This window comes from Sebastes umbrosus, chromosome 20 (assembly GCF_015220745.1).
Source record: "Sebastes umbrosus isolate fSebUmb1 chromosome 20, fSebUmb1.pri, whole genome shotgun sequence".
NCBI lineage: Eukaryota > Metazoa > Chordata > Actinopteri > Perciformes > Sebastidae > Sebastes > Sebastes umbrosus.
Genome location: NC_051288.1, coordinates 26,549,658 through 26,576,185, shown reverse-complemented (window position 1 = coordinate 26,576,185; position 26,528 = coordinate 26,549,658). Strand labels below are relative to the sequence as shown.

The 26,528-nt window shown below is 39.5% G+C and overlaps 1 protein-coding gene across 4 annotated transcripts in view; it reads right to left on the bottom strand.

The window, feature by feature from the left end:
* LOC119479299 (glutamate receptor ionotropic, delta-1-like) overlaps positions 1-26,528 on the bottom strand; it is a 555,378-nt gene that overhangs the window by 102,523 nt on the left and 426,327 nt on the right. For all 4 annotated transcript variants that reach the window (XM_037754721.1, XM_037754723.1, XM_037754722.1 and 1 more), the window contains exons 5-6: positions 12,657-12,710; positions 1,743-1,916 (exon numbers count right to left, since the gene is read on the bottom strand). In XM_037754721.1, the coding sequence (XP_037610649.1) occupies positions 1,743-1,916; positions 12,657-12,710 (228 nt within the window). The remainder of the gene's footprint in view (positions 1-1,742; positions 1,917-12,656; positions 12,711-26,528) is intronic.

The window sequence follows — 26,528 nt, the reverse complement described above, 5'->3', positions numbered from 1 at the left end:
AACCTCCTTCCTGACCAGCTAGTCTGACATGGTTGGTACCGATGGATTCATCAGGTTTTATAGTTTCATATGATACCAGTATCTTCACTCTTAAATGCAGGTAAACAGTCCGTGTGGAGAGCAGAAGAGGTGAAACACATCGGCCGAAATGCAGTCTGGGAACCCACCGGGGTTTTTAATAAGTTATTAACTCCAGTCAGGAATTTGTGTTCTGATTTTTTTACGCTCAGAATATTTAATTTGTTCATCATTTGTGTCCTTGAGTTATTAAATCCCCTTCAGTCTAAGTCGTGGAGGACAGGAAGTCCTTCACCAAAGAATATGATAAATATAACACAAACAACAACATGAACATTAATGTAGAGAATGCATCGAGTAGTTTGAATCATTCAAAGACACAAAATCAAATAATTAGAGACTACAAATGATTAAATTAAAGGAAGTTGAGTTATTTGAGGACAGGAATGAGTCATTTAAAGGGAATATTTCTCCCTTTAATGCTCCGTCCGTCCCGCAGCCTGTAGAAGGCTGTGGATATAAACACCTTCTTGTTTTCTTCTTGTTTTCGGAGACCAACATATCACTGATACACACATCCACCAATTCATGAGCACATTCAGAGATTTTATACCGACGCTAAAGGGCGCCTTGTGCATCGGTATCACATGCCGATGGGCGTGACAAAGCGTCGGTAAGTTACTGGTAACTACCTGGAGTTGTGTTTATACGCTAAGTAGGGCTGTCAAAGTTAACGCAATAATGACGTATTAACACAACTTGTGATTTTTAGGTTCAGTTTTAAAGCTAGAGTGAAGATACTGGTATCATATGAAACTATAAAACCTGATGAATCCATCGGTACCAACCATGTCATACTAGCTTGTCGTGAAGGAGGTTAAATAACGCTCCAAACTTACACTAAACTTTGGCGAGGAAAAACTGCCATGTCGATTTTCAAAGGGGTCCCTTGACCTCTGACCTCCAGATATGTGAATGTGTGAGGGTTTTTGTCCAAAAGAAAGTCTGAATAATATTTTTAAAAAGTTTGAAAAAGTCGGAAAAAAAAGTCGGAAATTTGTTTTGTTTTTTTAAAGTTTGAAAATGTTTTGATAAATGTTCGAAAAAAAGTCTGAAAAATATTTTAAAAAAAGTTTGAAAAAAGTCTGAAAATATTTTAAAAAAAAGTTTGAAAAAAGTCTGAAAAATATTTTTTTTAAAAGTTTGAAAAAGTCGGAAAAAAAAGTCGGAAAAATATTTTTAAAAAGTCTGAAAATATTTTAAAAAAAAGTTTGAAAAAAGTCTGAAAATATTTTAAAAAAAAGTTTGAAAAAAGTCTGAAAAATATTTTTTTTAAGTTTGAAAAAGTCGGAAAAATATTTTAAAAAAAGTTTGAAAAAGTCGGAAATTTTTTTTTTTTAAAGTTTGAATTTTTTTTGATAAATGTTCGAAAAAAAGTCTGAAAAATATTTTAAAAAAAGTTTGAAAAAAGTCTGAAAAATATTTTTTAAAAAGTTTGAAAAAAGTCGGAAAAATATTTTTTAAAAAGTTTGAAAAAAGTCGGAAAAATATTTTTTAAAAAGTTTGAAAAAAGTCGGAAAAATGTTAAAAAAGAAAAAATCTGAACAGACCGGGAAAAGACTGATATATTTCCGTGAACCGTCAGAAACCTGCAGCTGAAACTCAATGATATTGATGGCAGAGAGTGAACCGCTCAGAGTTACCGTTACTGATCAGTGTTTTACCTCCAGGTTCTGCAGGTATCCTTCCTGCGGGTCACACAGCAGAGAGGAGATCCGGTGGTTGTGTCTCATGCAGCGGGTGCTGCTGTCCCGCCACAAGGGGAAGATCTGCCGGATCACCGTCATGCGCCCCAGTGCACTGTGGGTAAGCTCCAGGATCTCCGTGTCGCTGATTTCCTGCAGGAGGAGGCGGGACAAAGTGAAGAAGGAGACGTTATTGACCCGTCCGTCTGCATATTAACGAGAGGAGGATGACTGAACCCCCGAGAGGAGGAGGAGGATGATCGCAGCAGACGTCCTGTGAGGAACGGGTGAATATTTCATCCTGAGTAACGTCTGATCAACTAAATTATGTTTACTTCTTCCACCAAATTAATGAAGAGCAACGATCAGACACATCCAGACTGATGACAGACAGGACGACTCAGAGGCCGCTGAATCGCTGCCTTTAATTGATGAACATAAGAAACCCAATTATTTCCTGTGAGGTGTAATTATAGATAACCTCAATCTACCGCTAAAAGCATAAACAACATATGAATAATATTAGTTTTATAACACCAAATAATAATTAAACAAGAGTGTCATCTAATGACTCGTTTGTTTGTTTTCTTTAGGTCTGTAGAAAAAGTCAACTTCCTGCCGTCCAATTAAAACTGAGCCGGGGTTTGTGAACCAGAGTCATCCGGATCAGATCCGCAGCTCATTTAGTGGAGGCTTTCTGAAAACATGTCATTCTCTCAGGTTAAAGGCTTTAAAGAAGTCAAAACAAAGGTTGATTCCAGGTCCTGTAATTGCCATCAAGACATTAAGAATCTGTCTGCGGTGTTTGTTGAGGATGGATTTACTTTGTCTGGAGTTCAATCTGTGAGCATCAGTCCACTTACACCGTGATTCCAGATGTGCCTCCTCTACAACCCAGTTTGAATAATAGATTTCTGACCTTTAAAAGTGTATCTAAAAACACTGACCTTTATAGGCTATATAATACCTTTTATAATCCCTACAGACTGGATATGAAGTCAGTCATTCAGCTGCACTTTGTTCACTGTTTGAATCAAATCCTGGGTTTGAGGTTTTGTTGAGACGCGACCACACACAGGTTGGATGAAACACTGAAGACGGAGAGCTTTGGTTTGACTTCACAGTGTTGTTCTGGGCTTCAGAAGACTCAGCTGTGCTGCCAGGACTCGATGGGAGACGATCAGTATTCAAACTGCTTTCTGGCACTTCTCAAACACAAATTGGAGGCAGACGCGGAGCTGAAATGGATGTGATATTACAGGTAATGACCTGCATTCAGGCGACAGGCGAGACTCGAGAGCGAATGGGATGTTGAGCCGAGGATCATGGGAATCGCTGAAGGAATGGGATAAGAGGTTTGGACGACGGGGCGTAATGTAACCTTCAGGAACAGGTAATGATGTTAGGAGAGATGGGAACAGTTTACTGCAGCTTATTGAGAAGCAATGAGGCTTCAGATTTTAGAAAACACGGCGGGTTGAGCTGTTCATCATAAACGTGCTGTTAGACAGTCAGAGTCTATCGATGCTCGTGGCTCATCACAGAAAACACAACTGTTGGACTAGATGGATTAAAGATGCAGAAACGGCTTCGTTTTTCCTACGTTCATCACCACGGCAACCAGTTTGCATCGTTTTTCAACCCAGGTTATTTGAATTTATTGTTTATCAGACCACAAATGAGACCAGAATCATCTCAACACACCGACTCTCTCTTTCACCGTCTCCTCCTGGCGAGGCGGCCGTCTGGCTGCTGCTGCACTGAAGAGCCGCACCGCCGCACGCCGCCCACAGCGCACCGGAGGACGGATAGACGTGTTGCCAAGGTTACCGCCGTTTGAAATGCAGTTTCAGGGATGTTTTAGAGGTTCACCGTCCACCAGCACCAGCCGCTCTCTCTCCTCAGCTCCAGCACCGACACCGCACCGGGCTGCACTGAGATCCGTTTATTTCTCTAACGAGACTTTGCTCTGGTTTTCTTTTTGTGCTCCCATCGTTCGGACCTGTTTGAGGCCTGCAAACCTTCGGTATCGGCTGCTTTCTGTTAATTTATCTCCAGCAGGAGGAGACGGTAAAGAAGAGAGCGAGTGAGAGAGACGGTCAGTGTGTTGTGTTTATTCAGCCGGTGGGATTTCCTGTATCGACTACGTTGATTTCACCAGTTCTCCGCACACACAAATGCCGTTGTGAAAATAAACACACTAAACTAAGGTGGAGGAAACTAAAGAATAAAATGAAAACCCTCAGTTAGCTGATGCAACAAGTTGGACAAGCTAACTATACCTAACTAGCTCACTAACTAACTAGAGAGACAAACAGACAGATAAACAGATTAATCGGTTTGATGCTGTTCAGACTTAAACAAGCATGAGAGCATCTGCAACTTGGAGGATGACCTTTGACCTGCAGCATCTACTTTCATCATGTCATATTCCCATTTAACCAACAACCTTTTAACTTTGAGCACAATTGTTTTTGCATTTATTTTCATAAATTAATTTTTTCATTTTGTATTTATTTTATATTTATTTTAAATGTATGTATTTTTATTTATTTATTTTTATATTTATTTTATATTTATTTTAAATGTATGCATTTTTATTTATTTATTTTTATATTTATTTTATATTTATTTTAAATGTATGCATTTTTATTTATTTATTTTTATATTTATTTTATATTTATTTTAAATGTATGTATTTTTATTTATTTATTTTTATTTATTTATTTATTTTTATATTTATTTTATATTTATTTTAAATGTATGTATTTTTATTTATTTATTTCCCCAAATGTATTCTTTTCTTTTGAACGGAAATGCACATCCTGTAAATACGTGTTTGGATTCAGCATTAACAGTCAGCCTCTTCTGTTGTAGCTGATATTATGACAGATATGTGTAACATCAGAAACAGCTCTCTCTCTCTCTCTCTCTCTCAAGGGTAGAACTAATAGGATGTGAGTTACATTCATTTGGGCGGCCGTCGAGACAATCACAGACCTTGTTAGAATAAAAATAACCTGAACTAGTTGGCTGCCTCTGTGCCGACACCGAGTGCAGTCTATGAAAACATAATTCACGGCCACATCAGGAGCAGCATTATTCAATCTGCTGCTCTTTATTTTAATAAATGAGATGAACTCAGTTTGGAGTTCATTTATTATCAGCGTGATTATTTTTCAAACAGACTTCTATCTACTAATCCCCCTGCCGGAGCAGCTCCCTGCTCTCATTACCTGCAGTCTAACAAGCCATCAGTCTGGTCTGCTTGTGTGTGTGAAGGTGATGAAGAGAGGTGAGGAAGAGGAAACAAGGCTCCGATGGATTCAGCTGGTCAATATACAGACGGACGGTTTAACAGCGACTGGAATGTCGCTCTTGTTCACAAAGCGTCTGATTTGCATTTCAAAGAGAGTTGTTCTGGTGTCGTTAACGGTTAGAGTCCGCTCTCGTCTCATCTACACCGACTCCTGGTGTCTAGAAGGTGCTTCAGGTAATTAGCTTTTCTTTAACATTAAAATACGACCTTATCAAACCGATGGATAACAATGACTAGAACAGTGTGTGACAAGCTCGTAAAGGGCCCTTTCTTTGTCCTTTCTTTTGTTTTTGTGTGGGGGTAATTTCCTGGTCGACAGGTCTTTGAATGCACCACGAAGACATTTAACACAATTTAAATAATCCAAGGTTCATAATTAATATTAAAGACAGACTAACTATAATCTTTAGTGTCTCTGGTGACCTCTTAAAGTAAAGCAACATCTTCATCTGTTACTGAAATATCTCAACAACTGTTGGATGGATTAACTCAATATTTGGTACGCCCATCTGTGATGTCCAGCGGAGGAATCCCACTGACTTTGGTGATCCTCTGATTTCTGCTCTAGCGTCACCGTCCTACTAGTATCCTCATATTCTTGTATTGTTTTGTGACTCCAACATTCACTTCTTGTGAATCCATAAAGTCATTTAAAGTCAGGATGCACTCTGGCACGTTTCAACGTCATAGCAGGATTAACAATAGCATGTTTTGTTGCTAACATTTATGTCTTTGTGTCTTTAAATCTGCAGAACGTTTTGGGCGTCATTGGGAAAAATGCATGTACTACTGTCAGGACTGTTTTATAAAAATGACTTTTTTTTTAAATCATATTTGCTTCAATCTCGCCGACTGCAGCTTTAGCTTCAGGAAAGTTAAATCAGGAATATAACTTCAGACATCAGACGCAGTCACCTCAGTCTGTTCCCACTATTCAATCTGACGTCACAAGATTTGAACCAGTTATTTAGTTGATTTTTAAAACCCTTCATAATTGCTTTCACGTCATCAAAAAATATAAACCTGCTTAAAAAAATAAATCATACTGGAACCTATAACTGCCAAAGCTTTTATGAATAAAATGCTTCTATATCTGTTCTGTTACTTTCAGTTTTCAGGTTGCACTTCACACGTTTCAGACGGGACAAATTAAAACAGAACCTGGTGAAGACGTGATGCTTTTATTTTGTAAATGTGGCGAGCAGCTTCAGTGTAGATTTCCGTAATAGCCAACCCTCCCCATTATCTCAACCTGTTTCTGGAACTATACAACGTATATAAGCTCTACTGTTCCAGCCGGACAATAATAGAGCTACACCAAAAAGAAGTTTCCCGGCAGAAGAGAGCAGTCTATGCTCGCGACACAGCGCAGTTTGAGGTCATGTTTTAGCTGCGCTCGCCACAGCATGCAGCGCCCAAAGTTGGGCTTTGCTTAACGACGCGAAAAGCCGTCCTGGCACGGCGCATGCCGTTAGAAATAATGTGTTTCAGAGCCCAGTGGTGGCGTTGTCACGTTGTGTCTTAAAGGACCTTCAGTGAGTGACAGAAGGAGAGAGAACTAAGAGAAAGAAATACTCAAGCAGGAGCAGAGATTAATACAAATGGATGAATATTAGTTTATAGAGATTCAAACAAGAAGCTGACAGCGGCGGCTTCACAGCCTCACTCTAACCACCAGGCTTCACTGCCTCCCACTGAGCGTCTCCTCTGGTTAATTACTGTCCTCACCTCTCTCTCATCACTGTTTCACTACCACTCTGTTTGTTCTCTCTCTCTCTCCATCTCTCTGTATCACTACCATTCTGTTTGTTCTCTCTCTCTCTCTCTCTCTCCAGGTCGGTTTAATTGGCGTCAGCGGTGTCGTCTGGTCGTGGTTGTTTGTGTTAGCAGCAGCAGGTGAAAGGGGCGGTCTCCTCCGAGCAGCTGACAACGTGCCTGACTTTGTAATATACTGCCAACCAGCTCTGCCTAAACTCACTGTAGCCGTCTGAGCTCAACTACAAACACCATCTGGAGGAAAAGGCTCCATGTTGACCAAAACATTTGAGCTTTATGTCTTTTTTTTTCATTTTACCATGAAGCAGAACCCCTTTATGGAGCCACGAACAACTCAAACTACAATAAAACCAAACACTATGATGGTGCTGTTGGCGCTACGCGAGACACTACAGGCAAACACATACGAGTTTTTAAAATGTTCAATTTAAAAATTGTAAGCTATGTTGTTCCAATATGGAGGACGGAACCTGCCAATATAAAAAAAATAAATGCAAAAATAAATACATTACTTGTTTCTGTTTTAATTTTCTTCTTTATTTATTTTTATATTAATTCCCTTATTTATTTATTTACTTCTCTTTAATTTTCCCTTTTATTTATTTATGTATTTAGTTTTATTATTTTATTTATTTTATTATTTATGTATGTATTTTTCCATATATTTGTGTATTTATTTGTTTATTTTTGAATTTATTTTTGAATGTATTTATTTATTTATGTACTTAAGCATTTATTTATTTAGTTTTATTATTTTTTAAATGTATTTATTTCAAATTTATTTTTTATTTATGTATCTATTTTTGCATGTTTTTTGTATTTATTTGTTTATTTTTGTATTTATTTTTAATAACTTTTTTTAAATATATTTATTTATTTATTTATTTATGTATTCAAGCATTCATTTATTTATTTATGCACAATTTTCCCTTGGCATTGCACCCCTTAATTATTCCCCCCAAACTTATTTATTTCTGTATTATTTTCTTTTTACATTTCTTTAAAGAAATTTATAAATAAAAACATACATTTAAAAATAAATAAATGCAGAAAAAAAAACTGAAAGTCTACATATATGTTAAAAATACTCCACAGTGCATCTTTAACATATCAGAGGACTCCAGTGATTCCATAAGCTGTGGATGGAGGGAGCAGAGAGGACTGACAGGAGACAGAGGAAGCAGAAGGAAATGGATTCAGCTCGTCTGCGGTCTCTCTACCTGTCGACAGGACACCTGACACCTCGGCTCACCTCGACGCAGCGCGGCGCCATCCAGGACTAGAAACAACCTCTGTTAGCTGTCTGAGCTCCGTGACACGCTACACACAGACGCTGCTAAATCCTCGGAGGAGCGAGGGAGGACGGGCGGGACGAGGATCAGGACGGGAGAGGTTATTTAGGGAGAATGTGAGCAGGTTTGGAGGCTGACAGGCTGTCTGGTTCACCGGCTGAACCACACAGGATGTCACCTGGAGGAGGAAGAGAGGGAGGGAGACGCCGGGATCTTCTGGGACTTACTCTTTTCACAAAAATAGAAATCTATAGTCACATTTTACTGATCTAATTATTATTAAAAACTAGGGCTGTGAAAGGTAACGTGATAACGCAAATTCATTTTAACGCCACTAATTTCTTTAAAGCATTAACACAACTTGTGATTTTTAGGGTGTAGCGGCTCAGTTTTAAAGCTAAAGTGAAGATACTGGTATCATATGAAACTAGTAAACCTGATGAATCCATCAGTACCAACCATGTCAGACTAGCTGGTCATGAAGGAGGCTAAATAACGCTCCAAACTTACACTTCATTTTGACGAGGAAAAACTGTCATGTTCATTTTCAAAAGGGGTCCCTTGACCTCTGACCTGAAGATATGTGAATGTGTGAGGGCTTATGTCCAACAAAAAGTTCAAAAGTCTTAAAAATAGTGGAAAAATGTCCGAAAAAAATAAATTAAAAAAAGTCAAAGAAAAATTTGAAAAAAATCTGACAAATGTCTAAAAAATGTCTAAAAGATTTCAGCAAAAAATCCAGAAAAAGTCAAAGTTCGAAAAAAAAGTCTGAAAAAAGTCTGAAAAAAGAAAAAAAAAATATCTGACAAATGTCCAAAAGATGTTTGAAAAATGGTAAAAAAAAAGTTTACCATGTTATGATTGGAGCATATTGTTTTATGCTAGATGCAGTACCTGTGAGGGTTTCTGGACAATATCTGTCATTGTTTTGTATTGTTCATAGATTTACAATAATAAATATATACATGCATTTACATAAAGCAACATATTTGCCCACTCCCATGTTGATAAGAGGATTAAATATTTGACTAACCTCCCTTTAAGGTACATTTAGAACAGATAAAAAATGTGCAATTAAATATTTTAATCGATTGACAGCCCTGCATTATCTTCCAAGCATTCTAGCCATAATTAATATGTACAGTTACCATGGCTACGGGTGTTATGCGCGTGTATTGCGAGGTTAATGGAAAAAGACATCGTTCAGGCTGCAACAAACAATTATTTTGATTAGTGTAAATTCTGCTGATTATTTGCTCAACTGATGAGATTAGTAATAATAATAATAATAATAATTATTATTATTAAGTTTATCTCTGACAGAAAAAATTATAATTAAAATTGAATTTGATCAAATTGCTTGTTTGTTAGATTTTTTAATTTACCATCTTTTACTATAACAGAAAGCATCAAATGCTGATGTTTGAGACACTGGAGGCAGGAAATGCTGTTTTGATTGAAATACGACTCAAATAATAATAAACGTGTTAAGAGGAATTTCCCCTGCGGGGATAATGATTGGCTCAACAGCGATAATAATATCCATTATTATTATTATTATTATTATTATATATTTATTTTATTTATCCTGATTTTAGTGCTATATGAATAAGCTTGACTGTTAGGCTATTTAAGGGAGATATTTAAGTTACGTTAAAGGGACTGTTAGTAAGAATCATAAAGTCTTGTTAACAGCTTCACCTGTGTCCGTTAAGTCAACTAAAGTCAGCGTCCTGTTGCTGGCGCTTGTGCTCGCTCTACATAGACATGAAGGAGCATCGCTCAACACAGTGAGGAGACACACGTCAGCTAAAAGCACAATATCACTCTATATTTCAGCTGCTTGGCAGTAATGTTAGCTGACCAGACCAAGGTCTCTCCATGAATCAATGCTGATCCTACTGTTGGCTTTTCCCGCCTCAGCCTCCCGACCGCGGCCGGAGGGAACGGGGGAGAGCAGATGACGGCTCCCCTCCGTCTCCTCGCTGAATGATGCTGTTAACACTGTTGTCAGCTCAGTTAATTGGCTGGGAAGATGCCTGGATAGTGATACTGGAAACAGAGCGAGGAATTAAGATGATTTGAAACAAAAAAATAAGAAATGACTTGGCCCGAACTGAGGAGTCAGTCTGAGGAGTCGGTCTGCGTCGCTCCGGAGACGTCAGTATTTTGGGATTTAACACAGTCCCAGCTGTGGCGGAGGCTGCTGTCATTTTCTCTTTTCACCCCCACTCATTTCAATTTGACTTCCAGCGGGGAGAGTCGCCCACGCTGGCGGATACCCACTGAGGTTGAAAACAGAAAAAGGGCAACACCACGTTGTTTTTCTGAACAAACACGCAGGAAGGTGCACTTGAACTCGTCTGGCTGTTTTTATTCAAAGTCCCCGTGCAGCCTTTGTCCTCCGCTCTGCTTCAAAAAATAATTAATGCAGTTATGTCTTTATAACAGGAAGTTGTAACCTTGAGTTCAGCGTGTTTTGTTTCGCGTGCCGTGACCTCGTCGGGTTTTGAAGAGAGAGATTTAGAGTCGCATCATTAACTGTGTAGTTTGTTTGATTTGAGGAGCGACAACATTTGAACTCTGTAAGCGCTAAAATAAAAAGCCTGAAGGTGCCTGAAAGTGTCTCCGTCACGTTGTCGGTGAGGTTTATCAGGAGTCGAGAGAGGGCCTTCGTAAAACAAACAAAAGGTCGTGGCTACGGGAGACGAGCACACGACAAACCTCGGATCCGGCACGATGACAAGTTGACAAAAATGTGAGGAGAAAAACCTCTTTAAAGTTGAGTTTTTGGTTCACTAGGTTGACTTGTCAAAGGGGCAGTTAACCATTTAATGTCCTCACAAAGAAGAAAAGCAATGGAAACATCTCTTTGCATTTTTTATCTCCTCGAGGAAACAATAACAACAATCAATGCTTTTGTTTTAAACAGATCCCAGAGTTTGTTTTAATATAGGCCTCTAAGTTTTAATAGATATCACTACTTATATTAAGACTGTTATTTTGTTGTATTACAAGTTTTCTGAAATGTTGTGTTTAAATATGCAAATGAGGCGTTATCTGACCGGAACTGTTGGTGAAATTTAGGAGAAAATCTACTGACTCATAGCGTAGAACTGTGTGTCAAGTTGTTCTAGTCATGAATCAGAAATAAACATGAATTAGTTCAAATAAACTGAGTGTATAAGAGCTTATAACACTATGATGGGAAGGGGAGACTCGTGGGTACCCATAGAACCCATTTACATTCACTGATCTGGAGGTCAGAGGTCAAGGGACCCCTTTGAAAATGGACATGACAGTTTTTCCTCGCCAAAATTTAACCTAACTTTGGAGTGTCTTTTAACTTCCTTCTCACCAGCTAGTCTGACATGGTTGGTACCGATGGATTCATCAGGTTTTATGGTTTCATAGGATACCAGTATCGGACTTTTCTTTTGCCTTCCTTTCGGACATTTTTTTTAACTTTTTTTCAAACATTTGTCAGACTTTTTTCAGACTTTTTTTTTTACTTTTTTCAGATTGTTTTAAAAAAAAATGTAGACTTTTTTTGAATATTTGTCAGTTTTTTTTTTAAAACTTTTTTTCAAACATTTTTTGGAAATTTTTCCACTATTTTTAAGATTTTTTTTACTTTTTGTTTGACATAAGCCCTCACACATTCACATATCTTCAGGTCAGAGGTCAAGGGACCCCTTTGAAAATGGCCATGACAGTTTTTCCTCGCCAAAATGAAGTGTAAGTTTGGAGCGTTACTTAACCTCCTTCATGACCAGCTAGTCTGACATGGTTGGTACCGATGGATTCATCAGGTTTTCTAGTTTACTATGATACCAGGATCTTCACCTTAGCTTTAAAATTGAGCCGCTACAATCTAAAAATGACAAGTTGCGTTAATGCTTTAAAGAAATTAGTGGCGTTAAAATGAATTTGTAACGTTACCTTTGACAGTCCTAGTCTTTAATAATAATCAGATCACTAAAATGTGACTATAGATTTCTATTTTTGTCCCAGAAGATCCCAGCGTCTCCCTCCCTCTCTTCCTCCTCCAGGTGACATCCTGTGAACCAGACAGCCCGTCAGCCTCCAAACCTATCTTCGTATCTTCTACGTATCTTCTCTCTAGCTTTAAAACTGATCCCGGTAGCAAATTGCTTTAATGCGTTAAAGAAATTAGTGGCGTTAAAACAGATTTGCGTTAACGCGTTATTATTGATGGCTTTAATTAAGACAATTATATTTTGTATTACAAGTTTTCTGATATGTTATGTTTAAATATGCAAATGAGGCGTTATCTGATGGAAACTTTTGGAGAAATCTACAGATGCAAAATAGTAAAATAAATGTTTTCTCTCCACTAGTCTGAAAGAAGACGTGTTATGGAAGCAAAATAGCCCAAAATCTGTAAATGTACCAGCTCTTACCTGGAGTGTCTGGCCTTAAATAACAGAGACAACCAACTATGTGTTAGACAGAGTTCCGTGTGACGTGTTCTGAGCGTCTTACCTCATTCACAAACACCCAGTGACTGTCTTTGGAGGCCAGATTCGTTTCCACCGCCTGCAGACACACAGAGAGAAACAGACAGAGATAAAGGGTTAATCATTTATTCTCACACTGATCTGCAGAGATTGGCTGATCTTCCAGCATGTCCTCGATCACGGAGGAGCAGCCGCTTCGTGTCCCTGTTCGGTCCGATCGCCGTGCGTCGGTTTGAAAAGTTCACCCACTAAGCCGCTGTTGTTTCCACCACGTCCTCTCGTCCTGCCAGAATGACGAGCAACAAAAAGCTTTTCTGTGAGAGCAAAGCGAGCGGTTTGCACTTTTATCAAAGCGCCCAGGGGGGCTCGTCTGGTCCTCTGCCACCGTGTGATAATCCTAATAGCATGCAGCATCCTGCAGATGATAGGCGACATGCAGCTGATAGCACAGAGCGGAGCAGAGCTTAGCACTGGAGAGAACTGCTCTGGGTCGCCCTGCACCGAGCGCCAAAGCTCAATAAACACTTTGGATTTTACACACAGACAATAACGTCAACACTTCACTTCAATGGGAAGTTAAACTATGAATTATGATCTATGATATAAAACAATTAGATTACTCCTTTACTTAAATGGAGAGTTTAACATTTTGGTAAATATGCTGCTTATTCACTTTCTATTCCAGAGTTAGAGGAGAAGATCCCTCTCATGTCTGAGTGTTAAATATGAAGCTAGAACCAGGAGGCTATTAGCCTAGCTTAGCATAAAGACTGGAAGCGGTAGGAAACAGCTAGCATGCTTCTCTTCACAGGTTAAAAACATGAAGTCACAGGATAGAGCTTCCTGTAAAACCACTAAATATTAAAGTGTTTTAATGTTAGGAATTATGAAGTATTTATATTATTATTATTTTATATATATATATATATACACTCATACATACATATACTGTATATACATATATACAGCTCATCCTGATATCTGGGTCAAATGTAATCAATCTAGACTCCAATGACGACCAATGACGTCATCGATGACGTCATTGGTCACACTTAAGATGCATTACTCACAAAACACAATTACAGTTTATTATAAATGTATCTTATATACTCATGATATACTTACTAGAAAATAGACATGATATGATATATTATATAGATATAAATGGATTACATGGTATTATATTGTTTATAGTCATTCCCAGCAGCCTCTACTGGCTCTACTGGCTCTACTGGCTCTAAGTCCAGAACATCACAGATCACAGGGTTCAGATCACATCTGCCTGTTTGACACTCTCTGACCACCGGCTGGTTTCGTGCACATGAAGCCTCGAGCAATGTAACCCTTTAACGAACCAATTTGCTGAAAAGCTTCCTGAAGCTTCAGCTCCACATCACTACAGACTGGTGAACCTATGGTGGGCATGTTGGGACACATCCCACACTAACACTGGCATGTTTATCAAACAGTCAGTTTAGCATGCTCACCTGCTGACAGGAAGTCATGTCATCATTCACATTCTCCATAGAATAACCTCCACTTCATTACCTCATTGAAATGAATTCCTAGTTTCACTTTGATTGAGGAGATGTTTGCTGGTCCCTTAGCTTCCAATGGGCTAAGCTGGAGGGGAATCGGATCGTACCATGTTGAGCAGAGCACAGAGGGGCGGTTTAATTGTTTCTTCTTCTCTCTCTTTTCTTTTTTAAGCACCCAAAATGATCTATATTGTTAATATTTTTGTGTTAGTACAATTACAATTATGATTTAGAAATACTTTTGTTATTTTCATATAGAAATATTATTTAATTGTCTTAATTGATTAATTGGTTGGTCTGTAGGAGGAGCTTCTTGGTTAGTTGGTTCAGTCCAGGTGCAGAAGTGGTGGAAAGTAACTAAGTACATTTATTCAAGTACTGTACTATACAGTAAGTACAATTCTGAGGTACTTTATGTGAGTATTTGCATTTTATGCTGCTTTATACTTTTACTCCATCTTAAAGGTAATTAGGATGTTACAGTTCATCTTATATATATATCTATATATATATATATATATATAAGAATAAAGAAATATAAGAAAATAGAAATAAAGGAGTATGACCATTTTAAATTATGTACAATATATAACACAATATATGTAAAATAATATAAATAATTAGAAAAATAAGAAATGAGAAATATAAGAAATATGTTGCATCAAACAGATTAATACATAACCAAACAATTAAGTGTAAATATTTTTTTTATTATTTTTGTTTAGAATATGTTATAACTGAATGTAAAACAAAACAAGTATAATAAAAATAATAATGATAATGATATTAATAAAAATAAAATAAAATAATAATAGTAATAATACTACTACTAGTACTAATACTAATGATAATAATAATAATAATAATAATAATATAATAATAATGATGATAATAATAATAATAATAATAATAATAATAATAATAATAATAATAATGATAATAATTTAATGATAATAATAATAATAATAATAATAATAATAATATAATAATAATGATGATAATAATAATAATAATAATAATAATAATAATAATGATGATAATAATAATAATAATAATAATAATAATGATAATAATTTAATGATAATAATAATAATAAGAAGAAGAAGAAGAAGAATTTATATAGTGCCTTTCAAAACCAGAGTTACAAGGTGCTTTCCAAAAAAATGTAAAAGAACATCATGCACATAAAATGCAGGGATGCAAACAAAAATATTAGGAAGTGGTCAAACAGAGTGAAAAATCAAAATGTTAAAGAACAACAACATTAAAATAATTAAAAAAAAAAAAAATACCCGTCTGTCCAGGTGGGATTTTAAAAGCTTTTTTTTTAAACAACCTCTAAACCACGCGTACTGTACCTCCAATCAGACAGTTCATTCAGATCCTCAGTGATCAGGTTAACCTACAGTACAGTTACGACCACAGCTCTCACAACTCACTTCACATGGAGATATTACACCCGTCAGCCTGACCTTTACTGGGCCCAGACGGACGCTAGGTATTATAACACACACACACACACACACACACACACACACAGAGAGAGACAGCAGGCAGACCTTTAATAGTTCATGTTATTCTAAATAAGGTAATAAAACACCGACTGCTACTGTGGGCTCAGAAATTGGTTTTTATCTAATAACAATATGTAGAGAAAAGACGTGTATTCTGTCTTGTAATGATCAGTGAGGGTGAAGAGGAAACACTGGAGAGAAAATATGAGAATAAAAACATTTCAAGTGGTATTTATGATCAAATAGCAGAACGTGCTGACCTCGTCATTCCTGCAGATCTACCGTATATAAAATATATCTTATGACTGAAACTTTACTATCAAACCAGCAAGAACTGAGAGCAGGCTGTATTCTAAACCTCATAGTATAGTAGTCATACTATACTAGTAGTACAACTTCATACTATACTAGAGGTTGTACTTCTAGTATAGTATGAGGTTGTACTACTAGTATAGTATGAGGTTGTACTACTAGTACAGTATGAGGTTGTACTACTAGTATAGTATGAGGTTGTACTACTAGTACAGTATGAGGTTGTACTACTAGTATAGTATGAGGTTGTACTACTAGTACAGTATGAGGTTGTACTACTAGTATAGTATGAGGTTGTACTACTAGTACAGTATGAGGTTGTACTACTAGTATAGTATGAGGTTGTACTACTAGTATTGTATGAGGTTGTACTACTAGTATAGTATGAGGTTGTTCTACTAGTATAGTATGAGGTTGTTCTACTAGTATAGTATGAGGTTGTACTACTAGTATTGTATGAGGTTGTACTACTAGTATAGTATGAGGTTGTTCTACTAGTATAGTATGAGGTTGTACTACTAGTATAGTATGAGGTTGCACTACTAGTATAGTATGAGGTTGTACTACTAGTATAGTATGAGGTTGTTCTACTAGTATAGTATGAGGTTGTTCTACTAGTATAGTATGAGGTTGTACTGCTAGTATAGTATGAGGTTGCACTACTAGTATAGTATGAGGTTGCACTACTAGTATAGTATGAGGTTGTACTACTAGTATAGTATGAGGTTGCACTACTAGTATAGTATGAGGTTGTACTGCTAGTATAGTATGAGGTTGTTCTACTAGTATAGTATGAGGTTGTTCTACTAGTATAGTATGAGGTTGTTCTACTAGTATAGTATGAGGTTGCACTACTAGTATAGTATGAGGTTGTTCTACTAGTATAGTATGAGGTTGTTCTACTAGTATAGTATGAGGTTGCACTACTAGTATAGTATGAGGTTGTTCTACTAGTATAGTATGAGGTTGTTCTACTAGTATAGTATGAGGTTGCACTACTAGTATAGTATGAGGTTGTTCTACTAGTATAGTATGAGGTTGTTCTACTAGTATAGTATGAGGTTGTTCTACTAGTATAGTATGAGGTTGTTCTACTAGTATAGTATGAGGTTGCACTACTAGTATAGTATGAGGTTGTACTGCTAGTATAGTATGAGGTTGTTCTACTAGTATAGTATGAGGTTGTTCTACTAGTATAGTATGAGGTTGTACTGCTAGTATAGTATGAGGTTGTTCTACTAGTATAGTATGAGGTTGTTCTACTAGTATAGTATGAGGTTGTACTACTAGTATAGTATGAGGTTGTACTGCTAGTATAGTATGAGGTTGTTCTACTAGTATAGTATGAGGTTGTTCTACTAGTATAGTATGAGGTTGTTCTACTAGTATAGTATGAGGTTGTACTACTAGTATAGTATGAGGTTGTACTGCTAGTACAGTATGAGGTTGTTCTACTAGTATAGTATGAGGTTGTTCTACTAGTATAGTATGAGGTTGTTCTACTAGTATAGTATGAGGTTTCAGATACTGATGTCACCATCTTCAGGCCGCGGGCCACAGCGTCTCATGAAAGGTGAAGCGACAGCCGAGCGACAGCCGAGCGGTGACACGGCGCTCACTCCATCTCGTCCCTCTCTTTGCGTCGCGGTCACAACATGACCGGCGCGACCCCTCATGCTGCAGCAGTCAGCTCCCGGCGGCGACGAGAGGATGACGATGACGAAGGCTGACTCACGTGACTGACAGCTACAGAATTGTGCGAGAAGAAGCTTGACACGAGTGGCGAGCGGGGAGCCAGACGACACCGTGATGCAGACATCAGGCCTGAGGATCAGTCAGCGACGGGACTGTAAACACGGCGTCCTCTCTCCTCTTCACACCGTTAGCCTTTTTCTCTCTCTCTTTGCTCTGATACATGACGGTGCACGGGGTCACGCCTGATGATCACTTCATCTGTCTGAGGAATAAAGACAGAATAGAGACGCCTGTCGCTGCAGGAGACATCCTCAGTATTCTACCAGCCAAACACACTGACTGATGTGAAGCTGTGGACGTCCAGCTGACCAGCTCTGTGTTCACTAGATGTGATGTTTCTCTGTACTCACCTTAAAGGGACAGTTCAGGTGTTTCTCAGTGTGGTTGTATGATGTACTTCTCCATAGTCAGTGTATTACTACAGTAGATGGAGTTTGGAGCAAAGCAGTGTACTGATGAGGACGGAGGCAGCAGCAACACGGATTTTAGACACCTAAAAAAATCAATATCAGTTCAAGTCTACGCTATGAACATGTTTTGTGAGGTCACAGTGACCTTTGACCACCAACATCAGTTCATCTTGAGTCCAAGTCAATGTTTGGCAAATTTTGGCTTCCCACGATGAAATGAACACGATCACCTGAGATATTGACGTTTAAAATGTGTTCTCCGCTCACAGGAAACTCTGCTGCAAATCAAATCAAGTGCTTCCTCAACTAACAGCCAGCCACCAGCCGGTGATCCAGATGTTTTGGCTTCACTTTTGGGTTTAGATATTATTTATACAACCAATGTGTTTATGATGAAATTAAGAGCATGAGATTATTTATCTAGCCTTTTTATATTGCTCATGTTGCTCTCAAAGTGCACCAGATTGAAGATTAAACTTTAAAATGTAGCTAACAAAAGGGGTAGGGTGAATATTCCTGTATTTTTTCACATTGGAAAATATAAATTTATATAGCAGAAAACAATGTTGTGTGTTTTTTCCAAAATTGTGCAGCCTTAAATGTACATTAGCAGAAATGCAGCACAGCATGGAGGTGAAAACAGTGCTCTGATTACTTTGATTTGGAAGTGCAATAAAAATGTTGTCGCTAAAATCAATAAATACTTGTGATTATCATTTTGGCCACAAATCGTGCAGCCCTAGCCAGATGTAATACAATTCTCCTCCAGGCGTTCCTGAGATATCGCTTTCACGAGAGTGGGATGGACGTGAGGTCGAAGTGACCTTTGACCACCAAAATCTAATCAGTTCATCCTTCAGTGCACGTGGACGTTTGTGCCAAATTTGAAGAAATCATACCCAAGCATTCCTGAAATATCACAACCCCAAAACATAATGCCTCCTGCTAAAACTGCCGCCAGTACGGAGGCATAACAACAGTGATTTTCCCTCTCAGAACACAGGTTGTAGTTGCTGGTCTACCGCTGCCTCCATCCGTCAGTTTGTTTGTGTTATTGTGTGACTTTAGTGAATCCGAACGAACCTTTTAAAACCACCAAAGTCACACAACCGATGCAGCGGTAGACCAGCAACCCCCGTGTTCTGAAAGGTAAAAGAGTCTGGTTGCTTTGGCGAGAGCATTGATGGCTAGAATGGTTTCAGTTCCCCGTCGGACAGGGTGCACACTTAAACTGATATCTGTTGCTCCAAACTCCATCTACTGTAGGTAATATGCTGACTATGGAGAAGTAGCTCACACAACTCCACTTCAAAACACCTGAGCTATCCCTTTAAACCTCACTTTTATCTATTTCTTTGTTATTATACTGTTTGACTTGCACCAACAAAAACCAAAGAAAATTCCTAGTGTATACCTCTTACACCTGGCAATAAACACCTTTCTAATTCTGATTCTGATTCTGACTTTAACACCTGGATGTTTCAGCAGCATTTTAGTTCAATCACGGTTCAATCATCACCAAACTGCAGTCAGCAGGTAGATCGTTTTCATAGCTCACCTGAGTCTGAATGAGCGCTGCAGGTGCAGCCTTTTGCAGACGTCACACTGAGATCCAGTCAAAACTAGTTAAAATATGAATAAATAAATAAATAAGAGGATTGAATGAACACAGCCTGCAGTCGGCTCTACATCGCGGAGCCAGAACAACAGCGTTATTGAAATATCTGTTCTTTCAACAGGCGCCTGCGTTGACTTTGAAAGTCACACAAACATGCAAAGTTATTTATCTAAAACACTTCATTTCAAATAGTTCTCAGACCTCCAGAGTCCACCGAGCCTTCTCCTGCCACAACAAACTACTGTTATAACCCCTTTTTCACACATCTTAAAATCCCCACTAATACTTTTACTGCTGTATTTATTTGCAGGTTTGACACCTGACACCAACGTCTTATTATCACACAGCTTCTCTCAGGTGAGACGCTGCTCTGTGAGTGTCTCTGTGAGGTTGTCAGGCTAATTAAAGACGCTGCTTTAGTAGCCAAAGATCATTCGGATTAAAAAGAAAAGCTTTTATTCTGACAGATCAACACACCGTTTTCTGGATGGCAAACCCACATGTACTGTAAACCTTCAATTAAAGGCAACATGCTGCTAATAGCAAATAAACATTCACCACAACAACGAAAGAGGACGCTGCAGACTTTAAGATAATACTGGAGATTGTTTGAATATCAGTGTTTTTCTCTCCCTTAGCAGCCGCTGGTTAAATTCCCCAGCAGCACATCAACGTTGCGAGGTGCTGATGAGGTATTGATTGGATCACGGCGAGATGCATGAAAGAATCAGGGTCAATGCTAAACAATGAGTGATGAAGTGCTTCTAGGTAAAGGCATTATTTATAGGATCTATTCTCTGATGTTAACCAGTGTGTAGTCTCCATTCTGAAATGTAAAACAACAAGCAGTTGTTTTCCTCAGTGAAATGTAGGAGTGAGCGTACTCGCATTACAGAATACAAAATGAAGGAGGAAGTCAGAGAGTATTGAGCGACGGACTAACACGTTGGGGATTCGTTGACAAATGTCAAATCTGCATTCTGGGTTTGTCACTCCACTAAACCATTAAAAACATTGCCAAGCTTATAAAATTAGCTTTCAAGATCATCAGTATTGTCCTCTCTGAGATGCTGAAACCTGAAACCTCTCTTAATACATCCATGGCTGAAACCTCACCCACAAGCGGGGAAGGTGCAGCCTGTCAGGATTCCCTCAGTAGCGGCGAGCGAAGAGGGAAGAGCTCGGCGCCGAATCGCCGTCCGACGGGCGGAGTGGGGAAATGTGGCGAACAGATGACCGCTTGCCCGGTGTCGCTCGGGGGCCTGATGGTACGTGTCCACCGGCGTTTTTTATCGCGAGGGCACGCGCCGCTTCCCAGCATTGGACGCTTGGTGGGCTGCCACTAGACACAACACACTCAGCACCTGATTGGACGAACGCTTTCCCTCCGTGGGCTGCTGCTCTCAGCTTTCAAACCGGAACCAACATGGAGGCTCGTTTGGAAACTTTCTTCCTTTATTTCACGGAAATAGTTCCCCGAGATGTGTTTCTGAAAACATTTGAGGTGAGAAAAAATCCTGCGGTTGATGAATCTGTCTTTATTTTAGATCTCCAATGTTTATTTTAAAAGATTCTCAGGAGTTTCGAGGGGCGGCAAGTCGCGTTGGACGCCTGTGACTTGCATAAAGTAGACTAGCACTCAACTTTATGCAAATGAGGAACGGCCGTCGTTGCGCTAGCCGAGATAACCCTTTGTGAATCATGGGTTTCTGTTTTGGCTTTCCAAAACCAGGTTCCTGAAGACGGGTGGAGTTATGTTAAGGATGACTCCACTGCGTCATCGAGTCATGATTTCAGCCCCGCCTAAAAAATCCTGAACACAAAACTGCCGAAAAACAGTTTAACGGTCTGACTCTACAATCCAGAACTACAACGTTCTCAGTCTCTTCACATGTTTTCACTCATTATTCTCCAACATTTATAACGTGTTTAGAAACAAAACTCTGGCTTTCCTTTAAAGGGGCTGAAATGTGTTCTATGGAGGGTAAAGTAGGAAACATAATGAGTGGCATGTTTAGTAACATACCAAATGGCCGGGAGAGGGAAGTGAAATGACTCTAAATGAGTCGTCCTGTTTCATCGCTGCAGCCGGCAGCAGAGCTCCGGGGATGTGAGCGGTCCAGTACAGGAGGATTAGGGAGTTAGCTGGTTTATATCACGCTCTACTGCCTCCCTCTCTCTCTCTCTCCCTCTCTGTGGGTTTAATAGTCCTGACAACAAGCATTAAGAGGCGGTGGGAGCGACGGCGTGCCGGGCCGTTCCACCAGGGACAGGCTGCTTTTATAACGCCGTGTTAATGGAACAAACTGGGATCAAACCCTGCGAGGATGACGCTCGCTGGGGAAACGCGCTCCAGCGGCTCCAGAAAACGGCCCAAAACAATCTACTCGTTAAAAACATGAACATGAGGAAGAACATCTGGAGCTCAACTGGAGAACAGACACAATATTCAGTTTGAAATAAATACCAGAGAACATCTGAGACGAGCTGAAGACTGAGATTAAATGTCCGTCTTCATGTTGTGATTACTGCGTCGCCAGTTCTGCTGTTATTAGTACTCTGGTGGTGAAGAAGGAGCTGAGCCTGAAGGTAAAGCTCTCAGTTTACTAGTTGATCTACTATCCAACCCTCAACTGATGATAATGGATACAAGCCGTTATGTTTAGGCAACAAAACCACTTAGGTTTAGGAAACACATCATGATCGGGCTTAAAATAAGTACGTCAAATAAGTAAAGTAAGTCTCAAACATCACCATTAAGATATTTAATACCACTAACACTTTTTATTCTATTATACATCACTAGCTCTGAGCGTAGCATTGCAGTCAGTACAGACTACATGGCGTAGAAATGACATGCCAAAAGCAACAAAGGCGTTGTTCTTCCACGCTAAAATGACTTTCAAAATGACCGTGTCTTTTATACGCCGTTTAGCGAGACCGGGCTGAAACTGCATTCTCAATTACATTTCTTCCGGATCACGGTTGCAGTTTCAAACGTGTGGTTAACGTTGTGAATAGAAACTAAACAACATAACTACTAGTAAAAAACACATTGTGGTTTATCTTAAAATGACTAAATGGTTTGTGACGTTATTAAGCTACAGACGTAAATTAAAATAAAGTCACGTGTTCATTCATCCCCCCGACCGCCTCAATAAGCGGACTATCATTACAAACATATTCGTGATACGTCAAAATTTAAACGTAATCCAAGACAAAAAGGATGTTTCCCTCGAAACGTAGCTCACAATGGAGTTTCGTTGTTTGGGAACATAGCTTTTACGAGTCAGGGCTGAAACTACAGTATGTTTAAAGGGACTGTATGTACGTTTTTACACATATAAACATTTGTTATTGCCAGTGTGTGAACAGGTTGTAAGCTAACCTACAAAATGAGACCTTCTGTGATTTTCTGTGTTTCCTCCATCAGCCTGGAGACTGCTCTTAATGTGAAGAACCCCAGCCTGTTTTTTTTGTTTTTGGAAAAAATCCAATGGATGTGACATCATGCACGCTCACAAGTGCCTTTATTTTCAGCTCTGCTACGAGGTTAACAATGTGCAGCCATAGCTAACGTTAAGGTTAGAAATGGAGTCTGCTAAACGCCACCACGACTCCGACTCCAACACAAACTCCACGCTGACTGTCGTCGACTTAACGGCCACAGGTGTCCCTGTTAACAAGCTGTTTCTGATTCTTACATAGAGTCCCTTTAAGGTTTGAGACATTGTGGTGATGGAAAATAAACATAGTTAAGTAATAGTAAAGATTAGACAACTACAATACTTGGTAAAGGGAAAGACCGCGGCCACGGGTAACTGAACATCTGTGACGGGACACAAACTGCGGTCAGGACTTTCTGCCTCGCTACATAAAGAAACGCCACTGACCGCCGGACTCTGGCGTAAAATATGAGGTGCTGAATGGTCCAATATGGACACAAATCCCAGGATACGTGGCTGGACAACCGCTCATGTTTGATTCCCTCTGGAAACAGAAGGAATAAAGCACCTTTTGAAAAGAACTTCAAACAAAGAAGAAATGAAGGAGAAGCTTCAGTGGTTTTGATTCTCTGTGATGTAACTTTAATGAGCTACGTGGACATCAATGAGAAAAATCAACAACTCCATCACGCTGGAAATGAACTACTTCATTCATCATGAGCTGGTAAAACCGCCCAATCAGAGCGGAGTATGTAAAATATGTGCTTTAAATGCAGACAAGCCTCCGGGTTAGTGAGAGGGAGGAGACAGTCTGCTTCAAAGGAAGCAGGGACGAGGTGCGGAGCTACGCCTTCATGTTGAAAGGAGCGTTTCCACATCTGATAAAGACGTCTCCTGGATTCCTCCCTGTGGGCCTATCCTGGACATGTCCGACTGAAAGGGAGACCCCAGGGCAAACCCAGACCGCCTCAGGAAGACCTGGAGGGAAGTAGCTGGGGAGAAATGGATCTACAAACGTGGACACAGATAAGCAGCAGGAAATGAAGAGTATCTGACAGAGACAGATAATCTCCACTGAGATAGAGCAAAGTTCAGTTTTACATCAGGGACATCTGAGGAAGTTTGTGGAAGGTTAAAAGGTCCGGAAAACAGTTTCTTAAAGGGACTCAATGTAAGAATCAGTCAGTGTTTACCACGCTGGATTTAACATGTGAGGGAGCAGGTCGTATCCACGCTGACCCTCCAACGTTTTATACTTTCTGAGGTTTGTTTTTGACTTTGCAAAGAAGAACAGGACTTTGCAGATTGAGATTTAAAATAATTAACATTCACAACGTCTTTTCATTTGAGGTCAGGGAACATCTTCGACTTCAGATGACGTAAGAAGAACATGTTACGTCCAACATAAAGAAGTGAGGACCTCTGTGGTTTGCAATAAAGACCAGAGCATCTTCAGTTTGAGATAGAGAGATAAATCAACCCTCTTTAGGCTAACGGAGGACATCATTAGTCTGCTCCACATCACGCCGCTGATAGAGACACAACCTCAGAGTGTTTGTGACATTGAGGATTCACACCTCGGCCCTGCTCTGATATGGAGCTTATTATCTGCCTCTCTTTCTGTACAACCTCAACACATACATGACCACAGAGATAGACACACACAAACATGCACTATCACACTAACACTTTCACCACCCTCCTGTGAACACACGTGTGCGACAGCTAACCACACAGATACGTGAAAGCTTTCTCACATGAACACGCTCAGATGCACAGATCCTGATCCGGAGGGTGTCGCAGCACTTCAGGGAGACGCTGCTTTTAACAGCAACACGACGACCTCCATCCAGGCCTTCCAGACTCTCACTGGAGGTCAAGTTGATCCTGTCAGGACGAGTCAAGATACTTCCTACTCGCTTTGTCACAGGACGAAAAGAGAGAGTGTTAAAGCCCACGAGAGCTGTGCTAAAAGCAGCTCTTCTTCTTCTTCACAAGGATGAACAAGAGTTCATGTAGGACGAGGAGGAGGCTGAGAACAAGGAGGTTTCATGTTTGGGGTTTTTGCAAGATGGAGTTCAAAAGGTTAAGATGGTGTGTTGAACTCCTTCATTTGGATCAGCCAGAACATCGAGTTTCACTTTCATTTGTCAAGGTTTTGAGATCTACAATCTCAACATGAGGGACAGCAGCACTGCAGAAGTAAAGAAGGATGAATGAACCAACGTGGAGCTGCTGATGATAGCGGTGCAAAGTGGTCTTAAGGCCTTTGCAAGTACATATGTTTTGTTAGAACAGAAACCTCCCACACTGAGTCCGATGGGTTTCATTATTCTCTTTGTTGCAAAAATTTGTAATACGAGACAAAACTGCATTAATGACATGCGTGTGATGGATAGCGCCAGTCCCAAACGGGGTAATGAATGAATGACATTAGCAAGAAGCTATCGTATAGCTGCAGAGAGCTCAGTCACTGCTGTCTGATCTTTCGTTTGTGTTGCGATCATTCCTGGTTCCAAGTCTCAACACTTTCCATTCATTTCCTAGTAGGAGAAGCAGTCGCCCAGTGCATGCTGGGAGTGTTGCGGTGAGTTGGAGATGGTCTGTATTTGCATAAAGATGAAAAATCTCAACTTTATGTAAATCATCCCGTCCAGTGTGACGCGTCTGACTCATGAAACTTGGACCAAGCTGTGAAACTAAGCGATCTAGTTCTAAAATGAAACCAGACTCTGCCGTGGCGTAGACTATTCTCTCTTTTCAGAAGGAGATTTTGGTGGATTGTTTAGATGGAATAACAGAAAGTTTACGAGCAGGCCGCCGTGTTGTTTCCCGTTTGAAACGGTGAGCAGAAAACCAGGGACCAATCAGATGCATGCAACGATCGGGTACGTCACCGCTTTAATGACCAGTCGAGTGGAGCAGCGTGTCCCCTATAGTGTCCTCGCCGGACCTGGTGGACATGTACCGCTGGATTCAACATTATAGACACGACCACTGACTATTAGTGGAACAAATTCACAGACTGACCGAACACAGTCCAGACAGTCAGCCTCACTTATTAGATAATTAGTGAACGCCTACAAAGACACTAGTGTTTTTAAATGTTCATGCTTGGTGCCTTTTCTTCTTCACATGACACAAAGATAAATACTCTGCCTGCCTAATCAATAGTTCACTGATCAATAGCTGGGTACGGATCAGCCTGTAAAAGGTCATAAACAACACCGGAAACCTTTCACAAACCTTTCACAGATCAACGCATACGTCCTTACAAATGTCAGCGAGCGCTCTTCACAGGAGA